Genomic DNA, 20,660 nt, shown 5'->3' with positions numbered 1-20,660 from the left:
GGAGCCTCTGTTCAGCCATGAGGAGGAGGAAGAGGAGGAGGAGGAGGAGGAAGTGGCTGCATGTTGGCTGACGCTGTGTGCTGCTGCTGCTGTGCTTCGGGGCGATGGTACTTCCTGTTTCTAGACAGCCTGTATTTTAAGGGGCACTGTAAACAACCCCGCTCCTCTGCACGCCTCTTTAAATAGCACACAGACGCTTCAATCAGAACCTCCCGGAAGCACAGAGAGCTGAGAAAAGTCTCGCAAAAGAACGATAACAAAGGATTTTTTGAGCGGCGGCAACACAAGGCAAACTTATCCTGTGATCAAAAATAAAAAAATAAATCACTCCTAGCCGCACTGACAAAGGAAAAGGAAGGCAGTAAAGAGGAAAAAAAAGAAAAAAAAAGTGAGGCAGATGGTCAGGGGCAGTGGCATCACGCCAGGGGAAACACAACAGCAGCAGAGCAGAGAAACGGAACACAAAAAAAGTGAGAAAAGAGGAAAAGAGGCAAGGCGAGTGGTACGGCCAGGAGAGAGCCACTGCAGGCGGCGTCTCTGAGGGCTTAGTGCGCAAGAGAGAGGGATGACGGGAACGGGGAGCGAGGGAGAGAACAAGAGACAGTAGAAGAGGGCGTGAGAGAAATTATGGAAAAGGTTCGAGCAGAGGGAGGAGGATGGGTTCTGTGAGGGAGGAGAAGCAATCATGTGAGTGCAAGGGTGAACTGCATGGAAAAGAAGAGGAAGGCCGCACTGATTCACAATAAATACATGGCGGTTTAAAAAAAAAACTTAACAATAAGTGAGAGGATGATGATAGTGGAAAAAATAGGATGTGTGGCAACGGAGACAGTGCCAGAGGTCAAAACCTCAGGAGAAGAGAGCAGTGGACAGCTCGGTGCAGCGGCGTTGCCCAGACGAGACTTGGCTGCACTGTGAGAACCCCAGATTAACACTAAGCCGATTGCAACGCGAGGTGGGATCAAGAGCAATTAATTTAGCACCCAGATAGTTCCAGGAAGAGGCTGAAAGAACCTTAACAAAAACGCAGATCTCCTGCAAAAACTCTGCTGTGTCCTCTGAGTCAAATACTAGGTGACTTAACATTCCTACTCTCTGTCTGCTATTTTCTGCAAATGAGCCGCCTGAATAGAATCCTGTGTAAAAAAAAAAAAAGACAGTAGATGAGAACTTGGACGGCTTAAAAGAGTGTGTGGATGATAAAAAAGAAGGATAAAAGAAAGATGAAGACGCTTGGCAGGGACTGACATCAGCCAAAACAAACACCCAAAGAACAGGACATTCTCTCGCGGACAGAAATGGGCCGGCCTGTTCCAATGGGCTCTCAGAGAGAGCATGCCTCCGACCCTGCGTCACCCATTTTTATTACAGAACAACATCCTGGTGCATAACTTAAGAAGGAAATACAACCTAAGACTGATTTTCTTCTTATTCATACAATAATGGGCAATTCACTCTCACTGTGCGCACAAGAACCAGAAACAAAACCAACACATTTCCACTCAGTTTTTTGTCTAGGTTTGATTTTGGGAATTAAACTGCTACTGCAGACTGGGACTGGTTATTTTTACATCATCAAGTGCCCAGAATCTGTTTCACAAACTCTACTCAGACTCACAAAATCTCCATTTTCAGCATTACAGCCTTAAGGACATGTTGCCTTGGTTTTAGTTTTTGCAGACAGTTATCAATGCTAACAAACAGTGACTGAATTGTTTTAGAAATAGCGAGTGCACTCTTGCTTTTTTAGCGGATTGTGCTTCAGGTGCAATGGCTCACTGGCTGAACATATCTAATAAGGCCGCTGTTCTTCCAAAGTAACTAGAGTCCAGTTATAGTTCAGGCCTTCTGATTGTAAATCAGATTGAAAAAAATAAACAGTCCACTCCTCCCACCATGCTTTGCATCTGCCTGTCTGTCTCTCCCTCCCCTCTTGTTCGCCTACTTTATTGTGTTACAAAGCACACACACAAACACACACACACTCACAGATGGGCTCTGACATCATCAGACAAGAGCTCCCCCTAGATACATGAATCCTCACCCTTTCCAGGAATCCATGCCGCTGGAAGATAAACACATGCACTAGATGTATATACGTGTGAATATCTAAACTGCCGAGGTAGAAACGTTACGCCTAACTACAGTCTGAACTAACACTTTGTACAGGCACAACATCAGTGTCACGGCTGCTCTCAACAACCCATAGCAACCCACCTACGTCATGAAGAGTAAATGCCCACCTTCCAAAACCACCTGTCACAAGACTCAGTGATAACAGAGTACTTGCAAGTTTTATTGACTTGGATTAGAGACTTTTTACCAGTAAAATATATTTGTATGGGAAATATAACTCATTATAGAGGATGGGTTTCGTTTACAGTATTATTATAAATATTACATTAAGTAATTGTCATTGATATAATATGCAAGCAACATTTTACAACTGTAAAATGGTTGAGTAACTTTATCTTGTTTAATACGTTGCTCAATAATAAATCATATTATGGAGAATAATCGTGTTTTGCATGTAAAATCAGCATTTAGAAAAAAAAGTGGCAACTATGTCAGATAAATGTAGTTTACTAAAAAATTATATTTCCCTCTGGAACTGAAGTGGACTTCAAGCATAAAGGAGCATAAATATGGAAATACTAAAATACAAGTATCTCAAAACACTACTCCTGTCAATGTACTTAATTTACATATATTACAGAGAATATGGACATCAGTTTAAAGTCTGATTTAAGTATTAAAAGTTATTTCTCTGTTCAGTTTGTGTTAGCATTCCCCATATTCATCTACATTGGTTTTACTTGTAATCGTTGAATAGGCAAAAATGGGTAATTTATTATTTTGTAAAAAGATCCTGAGGACAGTGGTGTAATAGTTATGACAATTAATAACATTTGGTTAAACTCCTACCAAACTACATACCTGACTTTAAGCTTCTGTGCACCAACCTCCTTGGGGCAGTAGAGGGAGCACATCTCACAGCCTTGTGGGACCTCGCTTCCGCATTGACAATGTGGTTGTGCAATATCTTTGCAATGCCGATCATTCTCAGTATGAGCCAGAGGAGGGAGCCAACTGGTCAATAATGAATCCTTTGTATAGTCATGGTATTGCATGGCACATGGTGAACAAAGTGATTTACTGTCACATTCCTCTATGTATTTCAAACCCAACATGTGCTCAGTTTAATAAAATAAGTCAAAACAGAACATGGTGTGACTTCATAAGGATACTGCAGATGTGGAATCTACCCTTGCTTCTGGGCTTGAATGATGCTGTCCTCTGCTGGACCTGCCAAAAAGAGATGATGGCAAAGAGGCATGTTCATGCTGGCAGCAGCACAGAAACACTAAGCAATACAACTCAGCAGCTACTGGCATGAATGTTTTGTTTTAACATGAGTTCAATTATGTAAAAATGAACTAGGTGTCATTGTCAAAGAATAAATCAGCCCAGTCCATCAGGTTGGTTGAGTGTCTTTATTTAAACACAAGGCAGAGAGAATGATAACATAACCTGACAAAATGTTGTGTGGAGCACTGTTACAGAGTCATTGCTTGTAATAAACACTACACCAGGTTTAGATTATGCAATCATAGCACGGAGATATTCAGAGGTGGTTCAACCACTATGTCTAGGTTTTACTTCCACTTCCATGTTACTGTGTGAAGACAAAATACACAAAGGGTCACCACAAACCTATTCCAGCACCTTAAACACATACTGTATCACTGCCTGAATGAACAATGGAGATTTATAGCTCTCAGAGGACCTTACATTAACACAGTGTACCATTCTGCTTCTGAACATTAAGACAGCCATCAGCACCGGCCAAACGTTACTTCTCCCTTTCCCTCGGGTACACCTAGCACGAGCTGACCGGATAAATCTATTGTGTAACAAGCTAATGGCATTTCCTAGTTCCTGAAGGCAACATTAAACTATTGTTACTTGCATCACTGATTATAACAGCTTACTGAGAGTACGGCAAGCTTATTCTCCCAATAACAGAGCGATGTGCTTCTAGTTAGCTAGCAAAATGGCTTCAACTTTCGATACAGAACAGTCAAGACTGCTGAAATACCGACTAGCAAACTTCCAGACAGTTTCGACACTTAAAAACCCTGCCACGTTAAAGATAACCCCCTCGCAGTACCGCTTCTTATTGAGCCACGGAACTCAACGTTTTTTTGAAAATGCGCAGCTCTTTCGCCGGTCAAGTTAGCCAACAAGAATATTCCAGACTCCATCTTTCTCGTTCACAACAAGAAGCATATCGTCAAGCACCGCCATGTTGAGCGCTAATGGAGTCTCAGTAACGTTATGCTAGCTGTGATAGCCTTTAATTTAGTCCTTAGAGTAACGCTGGAATACTTCAAACCCTCACCTTCATACCCATCAACGGAAGTCTCAACACTAAGATACATGCAGGCTCGCAAAAATCAGGGATTTAATCGGCTAATAATTAACTGAGAAGCAGCTAACTGAAGGTTTTGTCCCATAACGGCAAAGCTTAAGCCACCAAGTTACTTTACTATAAATACGACATATTCTGATGATAACACTACTTAATCACATTTTATATTACGATCAAAGCTACATTAGTTGAACACACTTGATTGCGACATTGTGTAAAATAGAAGAACAGCAGGGAACATACCGTCGTTGTTGGCGGAGTACATTAAGCTAACCAGATCACCAGCTCCATTGCTAAAAAAGCAAACTTTGAACGTTTCTATTTGAAAATATAACCAGCTGTCCGGCAAATGATTTGTTATGATCACAATTTTGAGTAATTAAAAATAGTAATCAATTAAATAAATAGCGAACAAATGTTACTTAACCGCCAAAACCACGGCATTTCAGGCTGCTTTCGAAATGTGGCCTACGCCAAAATGTCACATTTTAACAAAAATATGAAAAGCTTAAGAACAACTGAACAATACAATGTGATTTGAATCAAACACAGAACATGTTTATGTAAAAATAGTAAAAACCTGTTGAAAAACAAACGTTAAATGAACACTTAAGGCTTCCCCCAGACTTTCCTACACGCCGTACGGAAAGTCCAGTCCACTGGTCGGCCATCGTTCGCGGGCGAGTCCGAGGCTTGCAACAAAGTCCCAGAGATCCGAAAATGCGCAGGACGAAAAACCGGCACGTCGACATGATTCAAAAAAAGCTCGAGAAATAATCCATTTTACATTGTTTCGATGTGTAAATGTCATGTATTTCGACAATTATCCCGTTTCATTAAGGGTCTTAACAGGCCTCAGCCCTGAGCCTCTTTTCTTAGAGCCCAGGCTGATCCAGAGCGAGACGAACGGGACAACAGAGATTTTTTTTATTTTTGCTCTGAGGGAAGAAATTCACATCGGCCACGTTCGGCAAATATCGGAAACAGGGTGGGTTTTGTTGAAATTATTCTAAGAGGGTTCATTTCTTCGTAGCCATTGGTGCTCGCTTGGGTACTACTCAATATTAACGACGAAGCGAACGAATCGAGATCGTTTTAATTGAATATTCATACTGTGGATGCAAAGTACAGTCTGCACCACCTACCCTGTTTTAATAAAGCCAATAGGAATTGGCTCAGATTAAATCAACGCCCGCCTTTAGTTTTGATTCGTTTACAAAATAAACGTGCCCTATCATTGGCTGTACGTGTGATAAAATTAATTATTCATATAACTGTCTTGAATGGCCAATGAGCGTTTTACTACAGAGATCCATGTCCCACCTTCCGAAGAGTCAGTCCCTGTCTTTTTGGGTGTGCAACCCCGTAGTAGGCACTCAGTCTATATAACCAAGCGTTGCTCTGTTTCACGCTCAGAAGCGCTTAGAGCGCTCCAGAGTGTAGATCAGGAAAAGGGAGGGGAGCAGTCGGTGGCCAGCATACTTAGGACCAAAACATAAATAATTCGGCCATTAAGGCAACCGACAGCAGAGGTCCCTGGGATATCGCCTTCGGAGACTTTCCGGTCACCGTTGGCGGCCTGACCAGAGTCGTGGTGACAATTTAAAGGCTGTTCCTGCTCACAAAGCGGCGTGCCGAGGAAGGACGCGTCTCTTTGAATAGACAGGATGCACGGACCGCCCTCCGGCGACAGCGCATGCCCATTGCGCACGATCAAGAGAGTTCAATTCGGCATCATCAGCCCAGATGAGCTTGTAGGTTTTCTTTTTGGGGAGTGGGGGTTTTTATTCATTCTTTTACAGTTCACACACTACTCTTACAGCTTCTTGACTAATCTTGTAGTTTAACATATATGGAAAAGACCTGGTTCTGTTTACAACGGAAAATGCTTGCTGTTGCTGTTAGCCTAGCCTAGCTAGCTGTGTCAGGCTGGTGGAGCTTGAGCTAACTAGCATGTTGCAGGAAGTACGAAAAAACTTAAAGCACAACATTATCAAGAAGGATCCATGCTATCACATGAATTAAACCCCCTTTTTATTGATGTAATGTTACATTTAGGCCCACCAGTGAGTGAAGATTTTGGTTACTTTATAGCTATTTGTTGTGGACACAGCGTGTTTGGTTTTACCATTGACCGCATTGTACGCATTGGTCTGTTTTCTCTCAATAAATTAATAAACGGTAACTTAAACAAAGTCAGATATGCATGTTTTCTTTAATGCAGGATTGAGAGTTTAGCAGATATAAGGTGAATAGAAATATATATTTTTTGTTTGCGTTTTTACCGCCTCGTAACTCAATATGAAGTTTCATGTCGTTGTAAAAGTTATTGTTTCCGGAATAAAATTTTATTGCCATGTAGCAATAATTAGACAAACTGTTTTGTCTATGTTTTCATTGTCTCAGTTTAATTGATGTGAGGAGTAATTGGTTAATGGAAATTTATATTTCATCACTTATTATGATGAATTGTTGTAGAAAATGAATTTTTATGACTGACCTCTGTGAGGAATGGGAATTCAGATTATAGCACTGATGAAGGACGATCAACTGCTGGTTACTCTATTGTCAGCTTATGTATATATATATATATATGCTGCTTTTTCCCCAGAAACGGATGTCGGTTACAGAGGGGGGAATCAAATACCCCGAAACAACAGAAGGAGGACGTCCTAAACTTGGTGGCCTTATGGATCCAAGACAAGGTGTCATAGAAAGAACTGGAAGATGTCAGACATGTGCAGGTACAGTGTCATCTCAGCATTTCATGACATCATATATTCTTGATCACCTGACTGCTGTCTCTATGTGATGTGATAAAATAAGATAGAACTTTATTAATCCCGAAGGAAATTCTAAATTAAATGTCTTTTGTTTCCTCAGGCAACATGACAGAATGTCCAGGCCACTTTGGACATATAGAACTGGCAAAGCCGGTTTTCCATGTCGGCTTCATTACAAAGATAATGAAGGTTCTTCGATGTGTTTGCTTCTTTTGCTCCAAGCTATTAGTGGACTCAGTAAGTATATTCAGCATAGTACGGTACATAATGTTATAAATCCACTGATGTTTAATCATAAGTGTATCATTTCAGTCTTATATTTCATAGCTTTTGTGGGTTTGCTGCTTAATTTGTTCCCATTGTTGCTACCTCCAGAACAATCCAAAGATCAAAGACATCCTGGCAAAATCTAAAGGGCAGCCCAGAAAGCGTCTGACACATGTGTACGAGCTGTGCAAAGGAAAAAATATATGTGAAGGAGGGGAGGAGATGGATAACAAATTTGGAATGGAGCAGCAGGAGACAGAGGAGGACCTCACTAAGGAGAAGGTATTTGGTTAGAGTCTTTTGTCATGGTTAACATTCACTGTATGAGCTCAGCTTATTTTCTTACTCATTCTCTTCCATTCACTTCTCATTCGCAGGGTCACGGTGGCTGCGGACGCTACCAGCCACGCATCAGACGCTCCGGCCTGGAGCTGTACGCGGAGTGGAAGCACGTTAATGAGGATTCACAGGAGAAGAAAATCCTGCTGAGTCCTGAGCGTGTACACGAGATCTTCAAGCGCATCTCAGATGAAGAGGACATCATCTTGGGCATGGACCCAAAGTTCGCTCGGCCTGAGTGGATGATTGTAACTGTGTTGCCCGTGCCTCCACTGGCTGTGAGGCCTGCTGTAGTCATGCAGGGATCTGCTCGCAACCAGGTAAGAAGAGATGATCTCAGACTTCAAGTTTTGTCACCTTGTTAAATTACATTTTTTTGTACCTGCGTTTTAAGCTTTGTTAAAATGAGATCTCCTGTTTTAAAGGATGACTTGACCCACAAGCTGGCTGACATTGTCAAGATCAACAACCAGCTGAGGAGAAACGAGCAGAGTGGTGCAGCAGCTCATGTCATAGCTGAGGATGTGAAGCTGCTTCAGTTTCATGTAGCCACGATGGTGGACAATGAATTGCCAGGCCTGCCAAGGGTAAATATACAGTTAGATATCGACCCAAATATGCTCATGTGTGCTCAGTCACAGTGGTTGTGGCAGCTGCAAAATATTTTTGTTGGTGTTTAAATTTTATGATCTGTTTTCTCAGGCAATGCAAAAATCAGGTCGCCCTCTCAAATCCATAAAACAGCGTCTAAAGGGAAAGGAGGGGCGAGTCCGAGGTAACCTGATGGGCAAGCGTGTGGACTTCTCCGCCCGAACCGTCATCACCCCTGACCCCAACCTGCAGATTGATCAAGTGGGCGTACCACGATCCATCGCCGCCAACATGACCTTCCCAGAAATCGTCACACCCTTTAACATTGACAGGTGTGCCACAGTAGATATCTTACTACACTTCATGTGTAAAAACCTGTGTATTTTAAAATGAAATGTGATGCTAGCTAATTTATTCTGGTGATTTTTCTTAGATTGCAAGAGCTGGTGCGAAGAGGCAACAGTCAGTACCCAGGAGCCAAATACATCATCCGTGATAACGGAGACAGAATTGACCTACGATTCCACCCCAAACCAAGTGACCTTCACCTGCAGATCGGCTACAAGGCAAGATAAAATACATATAACTTGTTCAACAGCAATGTCTATTACCGGGAATTTCTTTTGTTACATAATAACTTAAATTTTTTTAATCAATTCTAACTAAAACAGATTTTTTCCCCGTCTGTTTAGGTGGAAAGACACATGTGTGATGGTGACATCGTCATCTTCAACCGACAGCCTACACTACACAAAATGTCCATGATGGGGCACAGGGTTCGGATTCTGCCCTGGTCCACATTTCGACTCAACCTCAGGTACCAAATGAAAACCAGACCTCACCAACCTTTATAAATTTGCCATAATATAATGTTATAGCAATTTTTGTTCTATATGAATTTGATTTTAAATGTGGTTTAACGGCCATAAATCCCATCCTGTCTTCTCCCTCTAGTGTGACCACACCATACAATGCCGACTTTGACGGGGACGAGATGAACCTCCACCTGCCTCAGTCTCTTGAGACGAGGGCAGAGATCCAGGAGCTGGCCATGGTGCCGCGTATGATCGTCACACCCCAGTCCAACAGGCCCGTCATGGGTATTGTGCAGGACACCCTCACAGCTGTGCGCAAATTCACCAAGAGAGACGTCTTCTTAGAGAGGGTGAGGAGACTGCTCGTGCCTCATGAATGCACAGTGTTTGGTTTCAGGTGTTCTGTCGGGATCTTTCTGCTCACTGTGCGTTTTGCCACCACAGGGCGAAGTCATGAACCTCCTCATGTTCCTCTCCACCTGGGATGGGAAAATGCCTCAGCCGGCCATCCTCAAGCCCCGTCCTCTGTGGACAGGCAAACAGATCTTCAGCCTCATCATTCCTGGACACATCAACGTCATCCGCACGCACAGCACCCACCCCGATGACGAGGACAGCGGCCCTTACAAACACATCTCACCAGGGGACACCAAGGTACAAAGCCTCGATTAATGATCCGCAGATTAATTAATCTGAACTGGTTCCAGTGAAAGTAACTTCACATTGAACTCTTTCACACAGGTCATAGTGGAGAATGGTGAGTTGATCATGGGCATCCTGTGTAAGAAGTCTCTGGGAACCTCAGCCGGCTCCCTCGTCCACATCTCTTACCTGGAGATGGGCCACGACATCACCCGACTCTTCTACTCCAACATTCAGACTGTGGTCAACAACTGGCTGCTCATTGAAGGTAAAAAAACAGTAAAGTTAAAACAACTTTATCGCTGTGTTACACTGGTATTGAACTTACAAGTTTACTCTTTATATCTTCTTCAGGTCATTCCATTGGTATCGGTGACTCCATTGCTGACGCCAAGACATACCTCGACATCCAGAATACCATCAAGAAAGCCAAACAGGATGTGATAGAAGTAAGCACACAGTACTTTGACAGTTTTAGCAGCTTTTCAGGGGAACTGTAGCACAGAAAAGTTACACTTTCTCTTCCCCTTTCACTTTCCCAGGTCATTGAGAAAGCCCACAACAACGAGCTGGAGCCGACCCCTGGTAACACACTGAGGCAGACCTTCGAGAACCAGGTGAATCGTATCCTGAACGACGCTCGTGACAAAACAGGATCCTCCGCCCAGAAGTCTCTGTCTGAGTACAACAACTTCAAGTCCATGGTGGTGGCCGGTTCTAAGGGTTCAAAGATTAACATCTCACAGGTAAGACAGTCTAATTATCAGTACCTTTCTATAGATATAATTAGATTTGATTTAATAGAAAGCAGTTGTTGGAGTTTACCATGACAGTCCCTTTAAATTTATCCTCTCTCCTTATTTAGGTTATTGCTGTGGTGGGGCAGCAGAACGTGGAGGGTAAACGAATCCCCTTTGGCTTCAAACACCGCACGCTGCCTCACTTCATCAAAGATGACTACGGTCCTGAGAGCAGAGGCTTTGTGGAGAACTCCTACCTGGCTGGCCTGACGCCGACAGAGTTCTTCTTCCACGCCATGGGAGGCAGAGAGGGTCTGATCGACACAGCTGTCAAGACTGCTGAGACTGGTGAGTCCCAGGCATCTTTTTTTAATCATTACAATACTCGACAGAAGGAATGTATAGATCCAACAACCAAAAACGTGCTCTACCTCAACAGGTTACATCCAGCGTCGTCTGATCAAGTCTATGGAGTCTGTGATGGTGAAGTACGACGGCACGGTGCGGAACTCTATCAACCAGGTGGTCCAGCTGCGCTACGGCGAGGACGGTCTGGCAGGAGAGAACGTCGAGTTCCAAAATCTGGCAACAGTCAAACCCTCACACAAGGCCTTTGAAAAGAAGTGAGTCACACACCCATAGAGAATTTAAGTCTTGTATTTTGCAACAGTGTATTCAGTGACAGTGTGTACACTTTCATCTCAGCTTAATAATAAGTATAAGTATCAAACAGTCTGAAAACAAACAATCCAATCTGTCTAGGTTTAAGTTTGATTGCACCAACGAGCGAGCGCTGAGGCGGATGTTGCAAGAAGATGTGGTGAAAGACGTGCTGACCAACGCCCACGTGCAGAGCACCTTGGAGAGGGAGTTCGAGAAGATGAAGGAGGATAGGGAGATCCTTCGAGCCATTTTCCCCACCGGGGACAGTAAGGTGTGTGTGGTCACAGCCGTACACACCTGCTCTCAGAGAGTCTCCTCCACTGCCACGCAAAATCATACGATACTGATGATGATGTTTCTCCTCGCCTGCAGGTGGTGCTGCCATGCAACCTGGCCAGAATGATCTGGAACGCTCAGAAGATCTTCCGCATCAACACTCGGACCCCAACAGACCTGAATCCTCTAAGAGTGGTCGAGGGTAAGTGAAGAAATAACACACTTAATGAATCAAACACATTCTATATCCTCAGCCACCTTTGAGTCTCTTCCACTTAAATTGCACGGTAATGCATTCAGCAAAGTCGCCTCCGTGTATTTTTAGTGATAGGATTTTGTGAACCACGTGGACAAATGACTGAGAGCTAGGAAGTCGTGACCTGTCCTTAAGTGCTCCATAAAGCCACCTGGAAAGCCACACCTGTTACATAACAAATAGAAGAACTTAAGCTCTAGTCGAAGAGTTTTATAGAGAGTGGAAATCACCTAAAATATAACGCTGTCAGGGAGGAAAAGGTAACATTTTCCCACTGTAGACTCGAAGTGAATTAATTTTCATAAATCCACAGCGGAGAGCCTCATGAGTTTTAATAGTGAAACTGAAATTGGTCGCATAAATCTCAATCTGTGGGTGTGTATTTGGGTCCCCAGGCGTTCAGGAGCTGAGTAAGAAGCTGGTGATTGTGAATGGCGAGGACCCACTGAGCAGACAGGCCCAGCAGAACGCCACTCTGCTCTTCAACATCCACCTGCGCTCCACTCTCTGCTCCAAACGCATGACGGAGGAGTTCCGCCTGTCCACAGAGGCTTTCGACTGGCTGCTGGGAGAGATTGAGACCAAGTTCAACCAGTCCATTGTAAGTTTAGCATCTCACTATATGTGGTTTAAGAGCTGTTAGTGTATTTTTATTTATTTAGTTTTTCATTAATCCCATGTTTCCCTCTCCTTTATCAGGCCCACCCAGGTGAGATGGTCGGCGCGCTGGCTGCTCAGTCGCTGGGAGAGCCGGCCACCCAGATGACCCTAAACACTTTCCACTACGCCGGTGTGTCGGCCAAGAACGTGACACTTGGTGTGCCTCGTCTAAAGGAGTTGATCAACATCTCCAAGAGGCCCAAGACGCCCTCACTGACTGTTTTCCTGCTGGGTCAGGCGGCACGTGACGCAGAGAGGGCCAAAGACATCCTCTGTCGACTGGAGCACACCACACTGAGAAAAGTGAGAGAAAATTACCAGACACTTCTTTATTACGGTGTTTATTACTCCAAAGCCTCTTAAAAGCTGCAACTAAAAATGTACCTTCTTTTTCTCAGGTGACAGCCAACACTGCCATCTACTACGACCCCAACCCCCAGAACACGGTGGTGGCCGAGGACCAGGAGTGGGTGAACGTCTATTACGAGATGCCCGACTTCGACGTGACGCGCATTTCACCATGGCTGCTGCGCATCGAGCTCGACCGCAAGCACATGACTGATCGCAAGCTGACCATGGAGCAGATCGCCGAGAAGATCAATGCAGGTAAGTCGCTTTACATGCGCTCTTATTCTGTAACTTGAAGGGAAGCGAAGCACTTTTCCCTAATGTCATCATGGTTGTTTCTCCAAAGGGTTCGGAGACGATCTGAACTGTATCTTCAACGACGACAATGCTGAGAAACTCGTTCTGCGAATCAGGATCATGAACAGCGACGAGAACAAGTTCCAAGAAGTGAGTGATGATGATGATGTATTTCATCATATAGAAACACAGTAGTGTCATTTCCATTTTAATCAATATATTTTCTGCGTCCAGGATGAGGAGGTGGTGGACAAAATGGACGACGATGTGTTCTTGAGGTGCATCGAGTCCAACATGCTGACAGACATGACCCTGCAAGGCATCGAGCAGATCAGCAAGGTAACAGAGTAAACACAGTAAAACGGGATCTTTATGATATCCTACAAACTCATCATCAGTAGCAAACACATATACCCATCTGTGGCTCTAAGTCGAAGGTCGACCTCCTCTCCCCCAGGTGTACATGCACTTACCTCAGACCGACAACAAGAAGAAGATCATCATCACAGAGGACGGTGAGTTCAAGGCCCTGCAGGAGTGGATCCTGGAGACAGACGGAGTGAGTCTCATGAGAGTGCTCAGCGAGAAGGACGTGGATCCCGTCAGGACCACCTCCAACGACATTGTGGAGATCTTCACGGTACATAAGTATAAAAACAGCTTCATCTCAATGTTAGAATTAAGAGTCCTTCCCTTTACTAACTTTGTCTCTGATCGTAGGTCTTGGGTATTGAGGCAGTGCGAAAGGCTCTGGAGAGGGAGTTGTACCACGTCATCTCCTTCGACGGTTCCTACGTCAACTACCGTCACTTGGCTCTGCTCTGTGACACCATGACCTGCCGCGGTCATCTGATGGCTATCACACGTCACGGCATCAACCGTCAGGACACGGGACCGCTCATGAAGTGTTCCTTTGAGGAGACGGTGAGACTGAATACTTTAAGAAGACACTTTGTTGACCTTTTAAAAATGGGGTTTTAATGGGTGGATTTCCTTTTCTCAATACCTCTTTCTTTTGCATTCCCTTCTTAAGGTGGACGTGTTGATGGAGGCATCGTCCCATGGTGAAAGTGACCCCATGAAGGGTGTGTCTGAGAACATCATGCTCGGCCAGCTCGCCCCGGCTGGTACAGGCTGCTTTGATTTGCTGCTGGATGCTGAGAAGTGTAAATACGGCATGGAGATCCCCACAAACATACCTGGCATCAGCGTGGCTGGACGTAAGTGGAAAGATGTTTGACGGACATAATGCATTTTTGTGTTTTTACAGCAGATACAGTGTAAGAGCTATGATATTTACATTCTGTTTCTGTCCTATTTGCAGCCACTGGAATGTTCTTTGGCACAGTGCCCAGTCCCATGAGTGGTATGTCACCTGCCATGACCCCGTGGAACACTGGAGCTACACCAGCCTACGGCGCCTGGTCCCCCAGTGTCGGTGAGTGTATGCCCAGCTTTCCTTTTCTCTTTTCCTGTTGTTGGTTTTCATTCACTGACTTTGGGATTTTGTTTGTTTTGTTTTTTTTCTTCAGGAAGCGGCATGACCCCTGGAGCAGCAGGTTTCTCTCCCAGTGCAGCATCAGACGCAAGTGGCTTCTCTCCAGGGTACTCCCCAGCCTGGTCCCCCACTCCTGGGTCCCCGGGGTCTCCAGGACCTGCCAGCCCATACATCCCATCTCCAGGTTAGACACTGCAGAAATCTACTCATACAAACAGTTTGTTTAAAAAATCTAACACATATGCAGGCAAAATGAACTATTTATTACCTCTACCTAAACGGCATAAAACAATATTCACTAGATGTACAATTTGTACTTCATGTAAATAAGACGACAGAAAAGTTACAAGTCACAAGTTAGTAACAAATATTTACCTCAGCTTGTAAAACAAAATAAGATTAGATTCAATATGAAAAGCAAAGATGAAATAAAAAAATAAGAGAATCAAGAGGACAAAGTGTAGATTTAGTTACTACTTTACTAATTATTTTCTCTTCAGTTCAGATCTTAAGCAGCGATATTCAGAGTACATTTGTAGCTCAGACAATATATTTCATAATTATCAGTATGTATTTTTACTGCTGAAATATAATACTTAGATTGAATGTTTTCATTTTAGTAATTGACACTGGTTAATTTTCATATGCAGAATTGTTGTATTTTTTAATTTAATTAATCAAAAATCTAATATTTAAGAGCCCATATTATGTCTTCTGAGATGAACTATATCAGACACAGTTGTAAAATCATTCATTTACATACATAATAGTGGCCCAGTGATGGACCCCTGAGGAACTTCTTGAGTTTTTTTACTCAATAATAACTTTTGTCTGTTTTCCTCTTCAGGTGGAGCCATGTCACCCAACTACTCACCCACCTCCCCGGCCTACGAGCCTCGCTCCCCTGGAGGCTACACCCCTCAGAGCCCGGGCTACTCCCCAACATCACCGTCTTACTCCCCCACTTCTCCCTCCTACTCCCCCACCAGCCCGAACTACAGCCCGACATCTCCTTCCTACTCTCCCACTTCGCCCAGTTACTCCCCAACTTCTCCTTCCTATTCACCCACATCTCCTTCTTACTCCCCAACATCCCCATCCTACTCCCCCACTTCCCCGTCTTACTCCCCCACCTCCCCCTCCTACTCTCCCACCTCGCCGAGCTACAGCCCAACGTCGCCGAGCTACAGCCCGACGTCGCCCAGCTACTCTCCCACCTCGCCTTCTTACTCCCCCACCTCGCCTTCTTATTCTCCCACATCTCCCTCTTACTCCCCCACCTCCCCCTCATACTCCCCCACCTCTCCTTCCTACTCGCCGACCAGCCCGAGCTACAGCCCCACGTCGCCGAACTACACCCCCACCTCGCCCAGTTATTCCCCCACCTCCCCCTCCTACTCCCCGACATCGCCCTCTTACTCCCCAACCTCCCCCAACTACACCCCGACCAGCCCCAACTACTCTCCCACCTCTCCCTCGTACTCTCCCACCTCTCCGTCCTACTCCCCTTCCAGTCCACGCTACACCCCGCAGTCACCCACCTACACACCCAGCTCACCCTCATACAGCCCCAGCTCACCCTCTTACTCCCCCACCTCCCCCAAATACACCCCGACTTCACCCTCATACAGCCCCAGCTCCCCGGAGTACACTCCCACCTCTCCCAAGTACTCCCCTACTTCTCCAAAGTACTCCCCAACATCACCCAAGTACTCACCCACTTCTCCCACCTACTCCCCGACAACTCCAAAATACAGCCCCACCTCTCCCACCTACTCCCCCACCTCCCCCACCTACACCCCCACCAGCCCCAAATACTCCCCTACGTCCCCGACTTACTCCCCAACCTCACCCAAGTACTCACCCACATCTCCCACATACTCGCCAACTAGTCCTAAAGGCTCCACATACAGCCCCACCTCCCCTGGATACAGCCCCACCTCACCCACCTACAGCCCGGCCATCAGCCCCGATGACAGCGACGAGGAGAACAACTGATGAGCCACGGCGGAGAAGGGGAGGCACCTGAAGAAACACCTCCCCCATCATCTCATAGGTGGACACCTGAAGGACAGCACCCATAACCAGCTGGAGGCTGTCTCAACCATCTGAGGGAGTTGCCCCACCTTTACCCCCTCCCCCCAAATAGTTAAACTATTATGTGAAAGACTTGAACTGCTTTGCCTGAAGGAAAAAAAAGGCTGCCTTTTGAAATAGTTTTTTAATTTTCACACGGGGTGTCGAAGCAAAACTGCAAATCCCAAGAGGGAATGAAAAGGAGAGGAAGATGTGGTGAACACATGAGGGGGAGAAAATGTCCCTTTTTAACTTTATAGTGTATTGCATCCAGTCTCTCTCTTGTTCTCTAAGTGTTGGGTATATAGTCGTTCCTGGAAAGCATACATTTTGCCAAAAGCCTTTTTTGAAAAACTAAGTGGATTGTATTCATCACTAAAACATAAGCTCTAAAGAAAATCAAGGAGGTAAGGTTTAGACTTTGTTTACTGCATATTTCACAGAGGTGTATCTTGTTAGACCTTTTGCTGCTTTTGTAAAAGTACAGTTGCTGCCAGTTTTGAGGGCATTTTGTGGATGAGAGAAGATGGAGCTTTAGGTGTTTTGATACATTCAAATGGTCGGGTCAGAATGTCTAAAGGAGAGTCGGATGATCGGTATAAATGCATACATTACAGGAGAGAGAAACTGGTTTGCAGGGAAAGGAAATCTCACTCTGAACATCATTAACTACACAGGTGTATGTACCCATCGCCCTCCCCTCTTCCTCCTTCACACCCCAAAGACAAAACCTGAAAGATGTCATGAAAACACCCACCAGCATCCTCTTGTCCTGAGACTTCTGCATCAAAAGCAAAAAAAAAAAAAAAAAAAAAAAAAAAAACTTTTCCAGATGCTATTCTTCCCTTGACACTGGGAATTTAAAGATTTATATGAAAAAAAATAATAGTCAGAAAGATTATTCTGTCTTTAATTTTGATTCTAGGAGGAAATGGGGCACACGTGGACGAGGGATACTAGTTTGGCGTTGCTGCTTTTGTCATTGTTTGCATGAGTAGCACATGTTAATACATTTTAATCAAGCTTTAGGTTGAAATTTGTTTCGTATTCCTCCCACTTCTTGCTAATCTTCGTCCCATTTCTAATAGCTGACGTGTACACAAGTTTATTTGGACAATTCAATTTATTTAAGAAAGAAAGTTAACTACTATTCTGTGTGAATATGAATAGAGGAAAATTAAGAATTTTAATTTTGTTTTTGGCTTATCACTTGTTTGCTTTTGGTGACTTTGTAAACCTGTTTGCAGGAGGCTCATGTTCATATACTGTGGATGAAGGGGCAGTGGACGGAGGGAGTAGTTTTATATATTTTTTTTTTCACCCCCCCTTGTTTTCCCCAGCAGTCTGAGTTTTTGCCATTACAGCGACTGCTCTTTTCACTAACAGTTGTACAAAATGTTGCGTGACGTCGCTTCAGTTAAAAGGTTGAAGAGCATAAAGTTAAGAGCTCAGTTTGGTGTTTTCACTGCTCGGGACGCCAGAGGGCAACTTTTGTCCTGTTGGCCTTTTTCCTCACAACGGGGTGGAACAGTTTCTTGTCTTTAAGCAGAGATCGTCCAAAGAAACAGCACTTTTGGCCTCTCTATAAAAAAAACCTTACCCACTACATTAGTGTGAACTTTCTTTTGATTAAGGGTGCTTTCTCACAACTTGACCTAATTCGGCTTGTGTGAGGGGAACCGTCTGTAACCGTCTGACAATGGAAACATTTTTTCCCTTTCCCTCCTCGTTCCATTCGATCATTCGATGCGGTTTCTGAATTTCTCGGATTAGCTGGGTCTCCTCCCTCTTCCCTCTTCATCCACAAGTGATCCTCATTTCTGAAATCAGTGTTTCTTTTTTCTACCCGTGTATGTACCTGTGACGAGGGGAATCATAGGGAGGGCGGGGGATGTATCAGAACTGACCGGGAGTCCTGAGGAGATACAACACAACCAGTAATTTTTTTTGGGGGGGCTTATGTTCTGAAAGTGTTTAAATAATTTTGTGAAACATTGCTTCCATGGTCGTCTTGAATTGAAAGGACTGCATCCTCTGGCCTTTGAGATAAAGCAGGTTTGGTAATTGCACTTAGTAAATATTGTGGTGGAGCTTGTCGCTTTCCATAAAGCCCCTTAATTGTTATATTTTGTCCACTATGCTTGCATCCAATCCTGTTGTCTTAACTGTGTGCTGTCCAGTCAATTCAGGACGTCAGGACTCCCAGGTTGAATGAATGACTGAAAGCTGCGCGTGTGTGTGTGTGTGTGTGTGTGCGGTTAGTGCGTGTCCAGAGGCGAGACAGGGTTTCAAGCAGAGGAAAGACTTCATGTCTGGGCAAAGGAAGGTTTAACTTAAAATTGCCACTGTATAGAAATTGATTCATTATCTCATTCTCTGTATCTTTGTTCTGTTTGTTTTTTGACTTGGGAAAAAAAAACAATAAAAGTTTTACTATAAGTCTGTTTCTGTTGTTTTATTTCCCATCTGAAGCTGAGATGACACACTGAATGTGTAGATGTCTGTTGTGTGCAACAACAAATGCTATAAGAAAATGCTAAAGTAGTAGTTGGTGTATGATTAATGGTCTCCAGTTAGTTTTTATATGTTGGGGTAAATTCAGATTTTCAATCTTAACCAACTGATTAGAGTGAAGGTAGAAATAAGTCCATTCACTCAAATATTTTACTTATGTGCAGTTTTGAGATACTTGAACCAAAGTCACACTTTAACCTACTTAATGCCTTGTAGAAATATGATATTTTTTACTCCACTACATTTATTTGACATCTATGGTTAGTAGCTGCTCTGCAGGTTAAGATTTTATGCACAAAACAAATGGTCATCTTGAAAAATTAGGTGCTGAGCCAGACAGAAAATACGATGAGCCCTGATGCAAAATGCCTGTGCCATTAGATCTTTAATGTGAGCATACCAAACAGACAGCTGTGTGCTTTAGGGGAAATCTAACATGCTCCTTCCTCTTGGGGGCGCTCTCACCTTGCTCACCTGATTTCAGACAGGAAGCTAACCTGTAAATCAGGATCACTCATAAACTGGCACTGACACAGTAACAGGATTTGTCAGGTACAGAACTAATTAAGAACTAATATAAGTAGGTACATTTTGACGAGAGGTCCTGTTGAGTACGGTGGCCTTGAAGGTCAAAACACAACCACATTTAACAAAAAATTATATTAAAGTTAAAAATATTTCAGAGCACAATAACATTTTGGGAAAGAATATTTTAGATTACAAAAATAGTGGGAACACTTATTGTTTGTGATTGGACAGGCCAATTGTTTGCATATGACGTCAGCAAAATGAGCATTGAGGGCAGAGAGTGAACATCTATATGGGGAATCCAATCAGAGGAATAAAAATGCCTACAGTTTATGCTGTTTATGATTGCTCAAATCAATCAAATCAAGAAATCATGAGGAGATTTTATCAAGTACCAAAAGTTGTTGTTGTTAATAAGGAGAGAATAGCAAGAAATTGACTGGAAATCATGTCAAAATGGATTTCAATAAATGTTCAAATGATCCAATATCTCAGTCCAAAAACTGAAAACAGAACTGTAAATCAGAACTTTGTTTTTACTTCTTCCCTCTCCCATTAATCATCTCACAACCCCTTAGATTCTGTACAACAGAAACATGCTGCTCACACACTGATGCTTCACTATGATAAAAATATAACAGCATATATAATAATATATCAGTCAGAGGGAATTTTAACTGAATTGTTTAACGACTTTTTCTTTTTTCTGAGGATATGTGTTTGAAGGTGTGACATTTGCACCATAGATAATGTCATAATGATGTTAAAGTGCTTGATAGTACACACCTCTATGGAGTCAATCAGTGGGCTCCTCTAGTTTGTAAGTGGATCATTTACCTGTGGAAATGATGAATCACAGGTTTCCCCCGACTTCCTACAACTGTGCAGGAGGCCACGCCATCTGATGATCTCAGGCTGCACTTCCACACACACTG

At 43.8% G+C, this 20,660-nt stretch overlaps 1 protein-coding gene across 1 annotated transcript; it reads left to right on the top strand.

The window, feature by feature from the left end:
* Positions 1–5,830: 5,830 nt before the first annotated feature.
* polr2a (RNA polymerase II subunit A) lies at positions 5,831–19,122 on the top strand. Its single transcript, XM_018671420.2, has 29 exons — positions 5,831–6,186; positions 7,044–7,176; positions 7,316–7,452; positions 7,591–7,764; positions 7,860–8,141; positions 8,247–8,408; positions 8,524–8,744; positions 8,846–8,978; positions 9,105–9,229; positions 9,367–9,577; positions 9,672–9,881; positions 9,969–10,137; positions 10,224–10,318; positions 10,412–10,615; positions 10,735–10,957; positions 11,049–11,232; positions 11,372–11,543; positions 11,645–11,750; positions 12,200–12,405; positions 12,504–12,767; positions 12,863–13,070; positions 13,159–13,259; positions 13,344–13,448; positions 13,567–13,749; positions 13,830–14,033; positions 14,143–14,329; positions 14,434–14,547; positions 14,642–14,791; positions 15,455–19,122. The coding sequence occupies exons 1-29, from the start codon at positions 6,100–6,102 to the stop codon at positions 16,603–16,605; spliced, it is 5,901 nt and encodes a 1,966-aa protein (XP_018526936.1). The 5' UTR covers positions 5,831–6,099; the 3' UTR covers positions 16,606–19,122.
* The last annotated feature ends 1,538 nt before the right edge of the window (positions 19,123–20,660 follow it).

Source organism: Lates calcarifer, linkage group LG14 (genome assembly GCF_001640805.2).
Source record: "Lates calcarifer isolate ASB-BC8 linkage group LG14, TLL_Latcal_v3, whole genome shotgun sequence".
Lineage (NCBI taxonomy): Eukaryota > Metazoa > Chordata > Actinopteri > Centropomidae > Lates > Lates calcarifer.
This window is presented reverse-complemented; position numbering and strand designations above follow the sequence as displayed.